This window comes from Ambystoma mexicanum, chromosome 4p, assembly GCF_040938575.1.
Source record: "Ambystoma mexicanum isolate Mex_15411 chromosome 4p, UKY_AmexF1_1, whole genome shotgun sequence".
NCBI lineage: Eukaryota > Metazoa > Chordata > Amphibia > Caudata > Ambystomatidae > Ambystoma > Ambystoma mexicanum.
In genome coordinates this window covers 7,646,484-7,659,836 of record NC_090927.1, presented here as the reverse complement: position 1 = coordinate 7,659,836, position 13,353 = coordinate 7,646,484, and the positions used below count along the sequence as shown (strand labels likewise).

Below are 13,353 nucleotides of genomic sequence, written 5' to 3'. Positions count from 1 at the left end.
AGGGGGAGAGACTTGCTCCCTGAGGGACCCCGTATTCAATCGGCATTACAGCCGCCTCTGCAGTCTCAGAACAGACACTGCTTAGAGCCTGGAGACCAGCAGAGTGTGGTCTACCAGATCGTAAGCGGCAGAGAGATCCAGGAGCATGAGCAAAGAGGCGTGATCTTGGTCACTGCGTGCAAGGAGTCTCGATTTTAGTTCCAGCAGTACCGTTTCGGTGCTGGTGACCGGCTCTAAAATCTCATTGTCGGCAGTTTAAGATGGAGGAATTGTTAAGGTGAAGTGCTACCTGTTTGTATGCCACCCTGTCCAAAATCTTCAACAGGAGGGCATTGTTTGTGATGGGCTTGTAGTTCAGACGGTCTCCCTTCGGGAGAGTTTTCTTTAAATAGAGGGTCACCCAGGACTGTTTCAGATCATCAGCCACAATGCACTCCCTGAATGAGGCATTTAGAAAGTGGTGTATTGCAGCAAGGAGGGCAGGAGGACTGGTTTTAATAATGATGGCGGAATACGGATCCCCCTTACAACTGGTAGTTTTGAGGTTCGCACATCCTCCACCAACTCCCCCAAAGAAATCAGGGAGAAAGAACATTCTGGAACTGTAGGGCTTCTTTTAAATCCCTCAGAACTTATTGTAGTGGCCTCATTTCAGGCAGCAATTTTTTTCCTGAGAAAGTTGGCCTTAATACCCTGTAACTTCGTAGCCATGACGTCCTGGATACTCTGACACCAGGCTGTGTCTTTCACCCCTAAGCCCAAATCTGAGATTTTGAAAGTTCTTTAGTCTCTGACTTAGCAGAGATGATCCTGTTGTTAAGAGAGTTCTTTGCTTCTAGTAGGGCAACTTTATAGGCTCTGGTGGCCTCTTTATATACAATGAGAAGGCTGGAAGTGGGATTACCTTTCCAGTTATAGTACTGTTTAAGCATTGCAGATTTGAGCTTACGAAGAACAGGCGAAAACCATGGCTTATTTTTTAACAGAGGTCTCCTTTTCCTTTTTTTCTCAGGGGCCAGGAGGTTAGTAATTTCTGCAAGAGTGGTGGTGAGGGTTTTAGAAATTTTCAGCACCGAACATGAGGGTGGAAAATGAATGGCGGTGTTCAGCAAGGGGTTGATTTTTTCAGAGTAAGAAGTCTGGGATTTCTGCCCTTTCAAGAAATCAGGTCTTTGCTTCTGTTTCTGACCGGAAAAGCTGATTGGAAGGAAACATTAATAAAATGGTGGTCAGAGCAGGGGTAGGGGTTGACCAGCAGATCCTTAATTAACACATTGGTGGCCGACACCCAGTCTAGGATGTGTCCAAGACAAAGTGTTGGGTGACGATTACTTTGGCCCAGGCCCAGGTTGGCTAGGGCTGTCTCCAGTTCTAGACCTCTAGAATCGTCCTTGTGGCCTAGCCAAAAATTTTAATCACCCATGACAATGAAACTGGAGCAATGCTTTAAAAAGGACACCAAATGATTAGATAGTGCTGTAACAAAGTCTTCAGTGAGGGAGGGGAACCTATAAATCACCAGAAGGTTGAGCGTAGCCTCGGCATTGAGTCCAATTTTAACCTGAATGGACTTGATGCCTTCCATGTTTGTCCCAACTTTTTCCCAGATCGTGAGATGGGATTTGAAAATCAATACCACGCCCCCACCTCTACCCTCTACCCTGTCTGCCCTCAGAATCGAGTAGCCCTCAGGGATAGCTAGGTTGAGTGTGGGACCTGTGGCACTATGTGCCCAGGTTTCTGTAAATGCAGAGATATCCGTGTTCGTGTTCTCAATATATGCTGCTATCTCAGCTGCATGTTTTACCATAGATCTATTATTAAACAGCAGGCATTACAAGTTGTGGATGGGTGACACTATACAGAGTTCTTTGGGAGTCTTAACGTCCTGCTGCTAAAAGGCAGAAGTCAGGCTGCATCAAAAAAGGGACAGTATCAGCAGCGCCAGTTTCACGCAGGAGAGACCGTCCTCTGGAACTAATGATAGGTGAGGGCAGGGTGCAATGCGGTATAGGATTTGCAAGATTAGTGTGTTCTGCACACAAAGTAGGAGATTGGGCCAGGCCAGTGCTCGCAGTGAGATTGGAACAGCTGTTGGTGTTACTGCCTGAAATCGTTGATGGAAACAGAGAACAAACATTAGAAGGAGCTGCAGCAGGCTTACAGGAGCTCACCGGCAATTGCTGGAAAATAGCTTGTTCAGGGGAAAAGGACAAGGTTCTTGCCGCTTCCATGATAGCCAAGACTTCAGATAAGCCCGTAGTAATGCAGCAGTAGACAACCGGTCTGGGAGAAAAGAGAGTATAAATTAGCTAGCCTAGGTCCTATGTTCCGACACAGACTGTCACAGACTGGCTAAGCCCATCCGAGCTGGCGCGTTTGCGCCAGGTTTCAAAAGAACACTTTCGGACTACAAATCCTTCTGGGGATTGCAGTTTCTGGATTGCAGTGCTTGCAGAGTACGATTAACGACTCTGATTCAAATCACACCGTTAAGTCAAATAGAAATAAGGAAACAGGTCAGCTAGAACACCTGTCAGATAGAGGTAAGTAAATAAAAGAAGAGCACAGCTAAAATACCAAAATTTAAAACACAATGTCTAAAAGAAATAAAATCATGGAGATGCAGCAAATATAAATTCAGTCTAAACTCCCACAGATCCAACATCCCAGATCTAAAGAATGGTCATTTCCAAAACACTCAGATAAACTCCCACAGATACAACATCCCAGATCTGAAGAATGGTCATTTCCAAAACACTCAGATAAACTCCCACAGATACAACATCCCAGATCTAAAGAATGGTCATTTCCAAAACTCTCAGATAAACTCCCACAGATACAACATCCCAGATCTGAAGAATGGTCATTTCCAAAACACTCAGATAAACTCCGACAGATACAACATCCCAGATCTGAAGAATGGTCATTTCCAAAACTCTCAGATAAACTCCCACAGATACAACATCCCAGATCTGAAGAATGGTCATTTCCAAAACACTCAGATAAACTCCCACGGATACAACATCCCAGATCTGAAGAATGGTCATTTCCAAAACACTCAGATAAACTCCCACAGATACAACATCCCAGATCTGAAGAATGGTCATTTCCAAAACTCTCAGATAAACTCCCACAGATACAACATCCCAGATCTAAAGAATGGTCATTTCCAAAACACTCAGATAAACTCCCACAGATACAACATCCCAGATCTGAAGAATGGTCATTTCCAAAACACTCAGATAAACTCCCACAGATACAACATCCCAGATCTGAAGAAAGGTCATTTCCAAAACACTCAGATAAACTCCCACAGATACAACATCCCAGATCTGAAGAATGGTCATTTCCAAAACACTCAGATAAACCCCCACAGATACAACATCCCAGATCTGACGAATGGTCATTTCCAAAACACTCAGATAAACTCCCACAGATACAACATCCCAGATCTAAAGAATGGTCATTTCCAAAACACTCAGATAAACTCCCACAGATACAACATCCCAGATCTGAAGAATGGTCATTTCCAAAACACTCAGATAAACTCCCACAGATACAACATCCCAGATCTGAAGAATGGTCATTTCCAAAACACTCAGATAAACTCCCACAGATACAACATCCCAGATCTGAAGAATGGTCATTTCCAAAACACTCAGATAAACTCCCACAGATACAACATCCCAGATCTGAAGAATGGTCATTTCCAAAACACTCAGATAAACTCCCACAGATACAACATCCCAGATCTAAAGAATGGTCATTTCCAAAACTCTCAGGAAAACTCCCACAGATACAACATCCCAGATCTAAAGAATGGTAATTTCAAAAACACTCAGATAAACTCCCACAGATACAACATCCCAGATCTGAAGAATGGTCATTTCCAAAACACTCAGATAAACTCCCACAGATACAACATCCCAGATCTAAAGAATGGTCATTTCCAAAACTCTCAGGAAAACTCCCACAGATACAACATCCCAGATCTAAAGAATGGTAATTTCAAAAACACTCAGATAAACTCCCACAGATACAAAATCCCAGATCTGAAGAATGGTCATTTCCAAAACACTCAGATAAACTCCCACAGATACAAGATCCCAGATCTGAAGAATGGTCATTTCCAAAACACTCAGATAAACCCCCACAGATACAACATCCCAGATCTAGAGAATGGTCATTTCCAAAACACTCAGATAAACCCCCACAGATACAACATCCCAGATCTGAAGAATGGTCATTTCCAAAACACTCAGATAAACTCCCACAGATACAACATCCCAGATCTGAAGAATGGTCATTTCCAAAACACTCAGATAAACTCCCAAAGATACAACATCCCAGATCTGAAGAATGGTCATTTCCAAAACACTCAGATAAACGCCCACAGATACAACATCCCAGATCTAAAGAATGGTCATTTCCAAAACTCTCAGATAAACTCCCACAGATACAACATCCCAGATCTAAAGAATGGTCATTTCCAAAACACTCAGATAAACTCCCACAGATACAACATCCCAGATCTGAAGAATGGTCATTTCCAAAACACTCAGATAAACTCCCACAGATACAACATCCCAGATCTAAAGAATGGTCATTTCCAAAACACTCAGATAAACTCCCACAGATACAACATCCCAGATCTGAAGAATGGTCATTTCCAAAACACTCAGATAAGCTCCCACAGATACAACATCCCAGATCTGAAGAATGGTCATTTCCAAAACACTCAGATAAACTCCCACAGATACAACATCCCAGATCTAAAGAATGGTCATTTCCAAAACACTCAGATGAACTCCCACAGATACAACATCCCAGATCTAAAGAATGGTCATTTCCAAAACACTCAGATAAACTCCCAAAGATACAACATCCCAGATCTAAAGAATGGTCATTTCCAAAACACTCAGATAAACTCCCACAGATACAACATCCCAGATCTAAAGAATGGTCATTTCCAAAACACTCAGATAAACTCCCACAGATACAACATCCCAGATCTAAAGAATGGTCATTTCCAAAACACTCAGATAAACTCCCACAAATACAACATCCCAGATCTAAAGAATGGTCATTTCCAAAACACTCAGATAAACTCCCACAGATACAACATCCCAGATCTGAAGAATGGTCATTTCCAAAACACTCAGATAAACTCCCACAGATACAACATCCCAGATCTAAAGAATGGTCATATCCAAAACACTCAGATAAACTCCCACAGATACAACATCCCAGATCTGAAGAATGGTCATTTCCAAAACACTCAGATAAACTCCCACAGATACAACATCCCAGATCTGAAGAATGGTCATTTCCAAAACACTCATACAACAGCCCAGATCTAAAGAATGGTAATTTCCAAAGCACTCAGATAAACTCCGACAGATACAACATCCCAGATCTAAAGAATGGTCATTTCCAAAACACTCAGATAAACTCCCACAGATACAACATCCCAGATCTGAAGAATGGTCATTTCCAAAACACTCAGATAAACTCCCACAGATACAACATCCCAGATCTGAAGAATGGTCATTTCCAAAACACTCAGATAAACTCCCACAGATACAACATCCCAGATCTGAAGAATGGTCATTTCCAAAACACTCAGATAAACTCCCACAGATACAACATCCCAGATCTGAAGAATGGTCATTTCCAAAACACTCAGATAAACTCCCACAGATACAACATCCCAGATCTGAAGAATGGTCATTTCCAAAACACTCAGATAAACTCCCACAGATACAACATCCCAGATCTGAAGAATGGTCATTTCCAAAACACTCAGATAAACTCCCACAGATACAACATCCCAGATCTGAAGAATGGTCATTTCCAAAACACTCATACAACAGCCCAGATCTAAAGAATGGTAATTTCCAAAGTACTCAGATAAACTCCCACAGATACAACATCCCAGATCTAAAGAATGGTCATTTCCAAAACACTCAGATAAACTCCCACAGATACAACATCCCAGATCTGAAGAATGGTCATTTCCAAAACACTCATACAACTGCCCAGATCTAAAGAATGGTCATTTCCAAAATAATCAGATAAACTCCCACAGATACAACATCCCAGATCTAAAGAATGGTAATTTCCAAAACACTCAGATAAACTCCCACAGATACAACATCCCAGATCTGAAGAATGGTCATTTCCAAAACACTCAGATAAACTCCCACAGATACAACATCCCAGATCTAAAGAATGGTCATTTCCAAAACACTCAGATAAACTCCCACAGATACAACATCCCAGATCTAAAGAATGATCATTTCCAAAACTCTCAGATAAACTCCCACAGATACAACATCCCAGATCTGAAGAATGGTCATTTCCAAAACACTCAGATAAACTCCCACAGATACAACATCCCAGATCTGAAGAATGGTCATTTCCAAAACACTCAGATACACTCCCACAGATACAACATCCCAGATCTAAAGAATGGTCATTTCCAAAACACTCAGATAAACTCCCACAGATACAACATCCCAGATCTGAAGAATGGTCATTTCCAAAACACTCAGATAAACTCCCACAGATACAACATCCCAGATCTGAAGAATGGTCATTTCCAAAACACTCAGATAAACTCCCACAGATACAACATCCCAGATCCGAAGAATGGTCATTTCCAAAACACTCAGATAAACTCCCACAGATACAACATCCCAGATCTGAAGAATGGTCATTTCCAAAACACTCATACAACAGCCCAGATCTAAAGAATGGTAATTTCCAAAGTACTCAGATAAACTCCCACAGATACAACATCCCAGATCTGAAGAATGGTCATTTCCAAAACACTCATACAACTGCCCAGATCTAAAGAATGGTCATTTCCAAAATAATCAGATAAACTCCCACAGATACAACATCCCAGATCTAAAGAATGGTCATTTCCAAAACACTCAGATAAACTGCCACAGATACAGCATCCCAGATCTAAAGAATGGTCATTTCCAAAACACTCAGATATACTCCGACAGATACAGCATCCCAGATCTGAAGAATGGTCATTTCCAAAACACTCAGATAAACTCCCACAGATACAACATCCCAGATCTGAAGAATGGTCATTTCCAAAACACTCAGATAAACTCCCACAGATACAACATCCCAGATCTGAAGAATGGTCATTTCCAAAACACTCAGATAAACTCCCACAGATACAACATCCCAGATCTGAAGAATGGTCATTTCCAAAACACTCAGATAAACACCCACAGATACAACATCCCAGATCTGAAGAATGGTCATTTCCAAAACACTCAGATAAACTCCGACAGATACAACATCCCAGATCTGAAGAATGGTCATTTCCAAAACACTCAGATAAACTCCCACAGATACAACATCCCAGATCTGAAGAATGGTCATTTCCAAAACACTCAGATAAACTCCCACAGATACAACATCCCAGATCTGAAGAATGGTCATTTCCAAAACACTCAGATAAACTCCCACAGATACAACATCCCAGATCTGAAGAATGGTCATTTCCAAAACACTCATACAGCAGCCCAGATCTAAAGAATGGTAATTTCCAAAGTACTCAGATAAACTCCCACAGATACAACATCCCAGATCTAAAGAATGGTCATTTCCAAAACACTCAGATAAACTCCCACAGATACAACATCCAGAATCTGAAGAATGGTCATTTCCAAAACACTCATACAACTGCCCAGATCTAAAGAATGGTCATTTCCAAAACAATCAGATAAACTCCCACAGATACAACATCCCAGTTCTAAAGAATGGTCATTTCCAAAACACTCAGATAAACTCCCACAGATACAGCATCCCAGATCTAAAGAATGGTCATTTCCAAAACACTCAGATAAACTCCCACAGATACAGCATCCCAGATCTGAATGGTCATTTCCAAAACACTCAGATAAACTCCCACAGATACAACATCCCAGATCTGAAGAATGGTCATTTCCAAAACACTCAGATAAACTCCCACAGATACAACATCCCAGATCTGAAGAATGGTCATTTCCAAAACACTCAGATAAACTCCCACAGATACAACATCCCAGATCTGAAGAATGGTCATTTCCAAAACACTCAGATAAACTCCCACAGATACAACGTCCCAGATCTGAAGAATGGTCATTTCCAAAACACTCAGATAAACTCCCACAGATACAACATCCCAGATCTGAAGAATGGTCATTTCCAAAACACTCAGATAAACTCCCACAGATACAACATCCCAGATCTGAAGAATGGTCATTTCCAAAACACTCAGATAAACTCCCACAGATACAACATCCCAGATCTGAAGAATGGTCATTTCCAAAACACTCAGATAAACTCCCACAGATACAGCATCCCAGATCTGAAGAATGGTCATTTCCAAAACACTCAGATAAACACCCACAGATACAACATCCCAGATCTGAAGAATGGTCATTTCCAAAACACTCAGATAAACTCCCACAGATACAACATCCCAGATCTGAAGAATGGTCATTTCCAAAACACTCAGATAAACTCCCACAGATACAACATCCAGAGCTAAAGAATGGTCATTTCCAAAACACTCAGATAAACTCCCACAGATACAACATCCCAGATCTGAAGAATGGTCATTTCCAAAACACTCAGATAAACTCCCACAGATACAACATCCCAGATCTGAAGAATGGTCATTTCCAAAACACTCAGATAAACTCCCACAGATACAACATCCCAGATCTGAAGAATGGTCATTTCCAAAACACTCAGATAAACTCCCACAGATACAACATCCCAGATCTAAAGAATGGTCATTTCCAAAACACTCAGATAAACTCCCACAGATACAACATCCCAGATCTGAAGAATGGTCATTTCCAAAACACTCAGATAAACTCCCACAGATACAACATCCCAGATCTGAAGAATGGTCATTTCCAAAACACTCAGATAAACTCCCACAGATACAACATCCCAGATCTAAAGAATGGTCATTTCCAAAACACTCAGATAAACTCCCACAGATACAACATCCCAGATCTGAAGAATGGTCATTTCCAAAACTCTCAGATAAACTCCCACAGATGCAACATCCCAGATCTGAAGAATGGTCATTTCCAAAACACTCAGATAAACTCCCACAGATACAAAATCCCAGATCTGAAGAATGGTCATTTCCAAAACACTCAGATAAACTCCCACAGATACAACATCCCAGATCTAAAGAATGGTCATTTCCAAAACACTCAGATAAACTCCCACAGATACAACATCCCAGATCTGAAGAATGGTCATTTCCAAAACACTCAGATAAACTCCCACAGATACAACATCCCAGATCTGAAGAATGGTCATTTCCAAAACACTCAGATAAACTCCCACAGATCCAACATCCCAGATCTGAAGAATGGTCATTTCCAAAACACTCAGATAAACTCCCACAGATACAACATCCCAGATCTGAAGAATGGTCATTTCCAAAACACTCAGATAAACTCCCACAGATACAACATCCCAGATCTGAAGAATGGTCATTTCCAAAACACTCATACAACATCCCAGATCTGAAGAATGGTCATTTCCAAAACACTCAGATAAACTCCCACAGATACAACATCCCAGATCTGAAGAATGGTCATTTCCAAAACACTCAGAATTTTCCCAAGAAGGATCTGAACCTTCAGAATCTGAGACATCAGTTTGTTTATTGTCAGGTTTTATGGGTTTTGGCTAAGCCTCTTCAAAGCATGTTAACATATTAAGAGGTTTGGCTTCCATAGACTGGGCATACTTAAAGTTCATACAGGAAATCCCGGTGTTCGGTTTCTTTTCTGCTCTAACTTCTGCTCTACTGTTTATTTGGAGCTTTCCAGCCTATTAGATGGAAAATGTTTTGCGGGGTGTCCTAGATGTCCACAGGAGAAGCATTCCTGTTCTAGGGGATGGAGGCCTACAGGGAATCCAAATTCCTCCCATGTGGCATCTGGTTCATCGTCACAGCCGTCCGTAGGACAAATGGACATACAGATGTACACCATTGTCCATCAGGGAAGGCCACAATGTACTTGAGAAGAACCCACATGCAATTTGAAGCTGCACGACATTGAGAACAATCAAGGTTTTCAAATATGACACATCCATCCACATCCACATTGCACATCATGCCACACCACATAATACACAAATCAGCAACATGGCGTCAAGATAGTTATACAGAATTAGCGCAGCACAACATCAATAAAGCAATGTGCCCTTGACTGCATGCAAAGGGATCACCCCTAGCCATAGCATTGAACCACGCACCTATAGCCCCACTGAAGTGATGCTTCACAGCATGGCAACATCGATGTCGGAATGGCAGTACACTGGCAGTGTGGTACCAATTTTGCCTGGGGCCAGGGACACCTAAAACCTGGCCTCACCCAGGACATGTCAATTACTGTCAGAGGCATGAATCGGGCATGTCCACTTGCAGGGTCGAACTCACCTTTGCACATTGCAGTCACACAGATCGTCTGCATGCATGCTGGTAGTTGTGGATTTCAATCACAATGCAAAGTCGATTTGTGTGATATGTACAGGCCACTCTTGAGGTGAACAGCAACAGGTCCCCATTCTTCCCCCCATACAGGTGATGCCGGCTATCCCCTGAAGAGGTGGCTCCTTACCCCTGTACGGACCCCACAGAACAGGCATGAAGAGGACTACAATCGTGCACATACCCGTACCAGCATTGTGATTGAGCAGACTTTTGGCCTATTGAAGACACGGTTTAGGTGCATTAGCAGGTCTGGTGGCGCTCTCCTGTATGGACATGAGAAGGTGGCCAAGATCACCATGGCATGTGTCATGCTGCACAATATGTGTATCAGATGGAATGTGCCACTGCCCCCTGACGTTGAAATAGTAGCACCTGATGAGGATGATGATGGTGATGAGGACGGAGGTGACAGGGATGCAGGTCATGCAAGAGGCGATGGCCAGGAGGGACATAGTTTCACTCTGTAGGATGGATATGGGTAGTAATGCACTGGTGTCTGTGTTGAAGCGCACAATGGACCCTGTCACCAATAAAGTACACATACACAATGAAGAAGTCCAAGCCTGTGTTTTGAGTAACCACCAGTGTATTAAGGATTATTAAGATGTAAAAGTGCATGTCCCCAACTATCCCACCACCCTTCCCCCATCCCCCCACAACAGTCCCGAAACACCCTTCCCCACCCCCACAATAGTCCCGAAACACCCTTCCCCCTCCTCGACAACAACCCCTTATGTGTCTTGCACAATGTTGTTGTCCTGCTGCACACGTGGAAGGTTGACCCTGCAGTCCCTATTCCCCATTGCCACCACCAGCATTAGGAGGCTGGGTTGATGTGCGCCTCGTGGTGCGCATGAAGCAGCGGAGGGGGCTTGTCTGCCTCGAACTAGCAGATGATGATGTGGCTGTCTGTCCCTGTGGTGGTGGTGGGAACTGGCGGTCCATCGCATCCACTATACGCGTGAGGACATGCCTGAGTTGGCCAACCTCCATGCACAGCCTGTTGGTACAGGCTTCAATCGCCTCCCTCCAGTGCCTGGCAGTCTCTGTTATCTCCCCCCTGAGACGGGAAGCCTCTTCCACATGCTGCCCAACCAGCACAGTAATGTCCTCCTGGCGCTGCCTGATGCTGGCTAGGTCAAGGGCACTGTGGCGTGCTCGGGGTGTGGCTGCTGCACCTTCCTCTGCATCCAGGACATCTGGTGAAGCCACAGGTGGGCTACTGAACCCTCCCGTGTTGTCCTCGCCAAACTGGCCATGGACACTGGACCCTGCTGTTTGCTGTGGAGTTGCCTCTGGGGTTCCTGGGGGGGTTGGGGTGTGCATTTCCATGGAGAAATCTATCGGGTCCTCCACATCTGAGTGCAGCGCTGTGGCTTCCGCCTCACCTGTGGAACTTGTGGCAGCGGAGGGTGGGCCCTCCGTGGCTGGAATCTGTGGTGGGGGGTTCACATCTGAAGGTGTGGCAATTGTTGCTGGTGTGGACTGCAGTATGGTAGCAGTGGCGCTCCGACGATGTTTGGCACTCTGCATGGGAACACTTCTCCCTTTGCCCCTTGATATAGTGGGGGTGTCTCCTGTGTCCTGTGGCCTGTTTTTTTTCTTGGCAGGGGGTGCCTGAGTCACAGTGCCAGGTTCTTCACTGTCTGTATGTGAGCCTGTGGGGGACAAAGAGGGGGGTGGCATTGTTGATGGTTCAATGTACTTCATGCAGAATACGTTAATCATGCTGTTGTGTGGATTGGGACTTCATTGGTAGGGATGCAGGTGATGGGTCTGTTGAGTGGGTCATCCATGCATGGTTCTGTGTGGCACTTGTCTGTGGTGATGCGTGCATGTGTGTGTGTTTGGGTTTGACACTGACATGGCCAGGGTTGTATGCATGTATGGATGTTGGTGCATCCATGAGGTGAATCTGGGCTCACATTTGGGGGGGGGACCTCAACATTCAGAGTGCATAGTTTCAGGTGTACACTCACCTCCATCTGATGTAGTGGTCACACCATGCTCCATGCTCCCGACTCCCTTGATTGATTCAACACCAATCGTGTTGGCGCAGGTCTCCTCCCACTCCTTCAATTTTATAGGGGAATGGCCATGTTGCGGTTCGCAGACAGGATGCTGCGGACCCGGAGGCGGAGATCGTCCCACCGCTTTTGGCACTCCCAGACAGTGCGGGTGGTGGTGCCCACCGCACTCACTTTCAGGGCAACCTCTGCCCATATAGCCTTCTTCCGGATCAGGGTCTCCCGCCACATGTCGTTTGAAAATACCACGTCGGCATTTGTGAGCATTGTTAGCTCCTCGTTGGTGAACTTCTCCTTGCGCTGGCGGTCGGTTGTTTTTTTTATGGCCTTAGGCATGGCGAGGGAATCCTTGTGGCTTTGGAATGGCACAGTTCTCGAAAAAGGTCCAGGGGGCAGAGGATGGCAATGGATTGTGTTTTTAAAGATGGCCGCCGTGCTCTTTCCCGTTCCTGTGCGATGACGCTATTTCCGGTTCCGCTATTTAACGGTGACCGCTAATTGCGATGGCCGCTATTAGCGGTGACCGCTGTTTGCATGTTGCGGGAGGTCGGAAGTGCTATCAGCGCTTTCATCGGTGCCGCTAAGGGTCTTTTTGGGGTCTTTAGCGGCATGGTTTTAGGGTCATTACCGGCATGGCGCTATGCTCGTGTTCGCGTACTCGTAATGGTATGCTATTAGCGGCCTCCTGCCAAGGTGGACACGTTAATAGCTCCATGCCGGTAAATGCCGCACAAAGTGTAATGAGGACCAATATCCATTGTCGTGGGATAGTGATATACCCTGTCA

At 44.2% G+C, this 13,353-nt stretch overlaps 1 protein-coding gene across 1 annotated transcript; it reads left to right on the top strand.

The window, feature by feature from the left end:
• The first annotated feature begins 260 nt into the window (after positions 1 to 260).
• LOC138452682 (putative uncharacterized protein DDB_G0282133) lies at positions 261 to 5,363 on the top strand. Its single transcript, XM_069605029.1, has 2 exons — positions 261 to 277; positions 2,660 to 5,363. The coding sequence occupies exons 1-2, from the start codon at positions 261 to 263 to the stop codon at positions 5,361 to 5,363; spliced, it is 2,721 nt and encodes a 906-aa protein (XP_069461130.1).
• Positions 5,364 to 13,353: the final 7,990 nt, after the last annotated feature.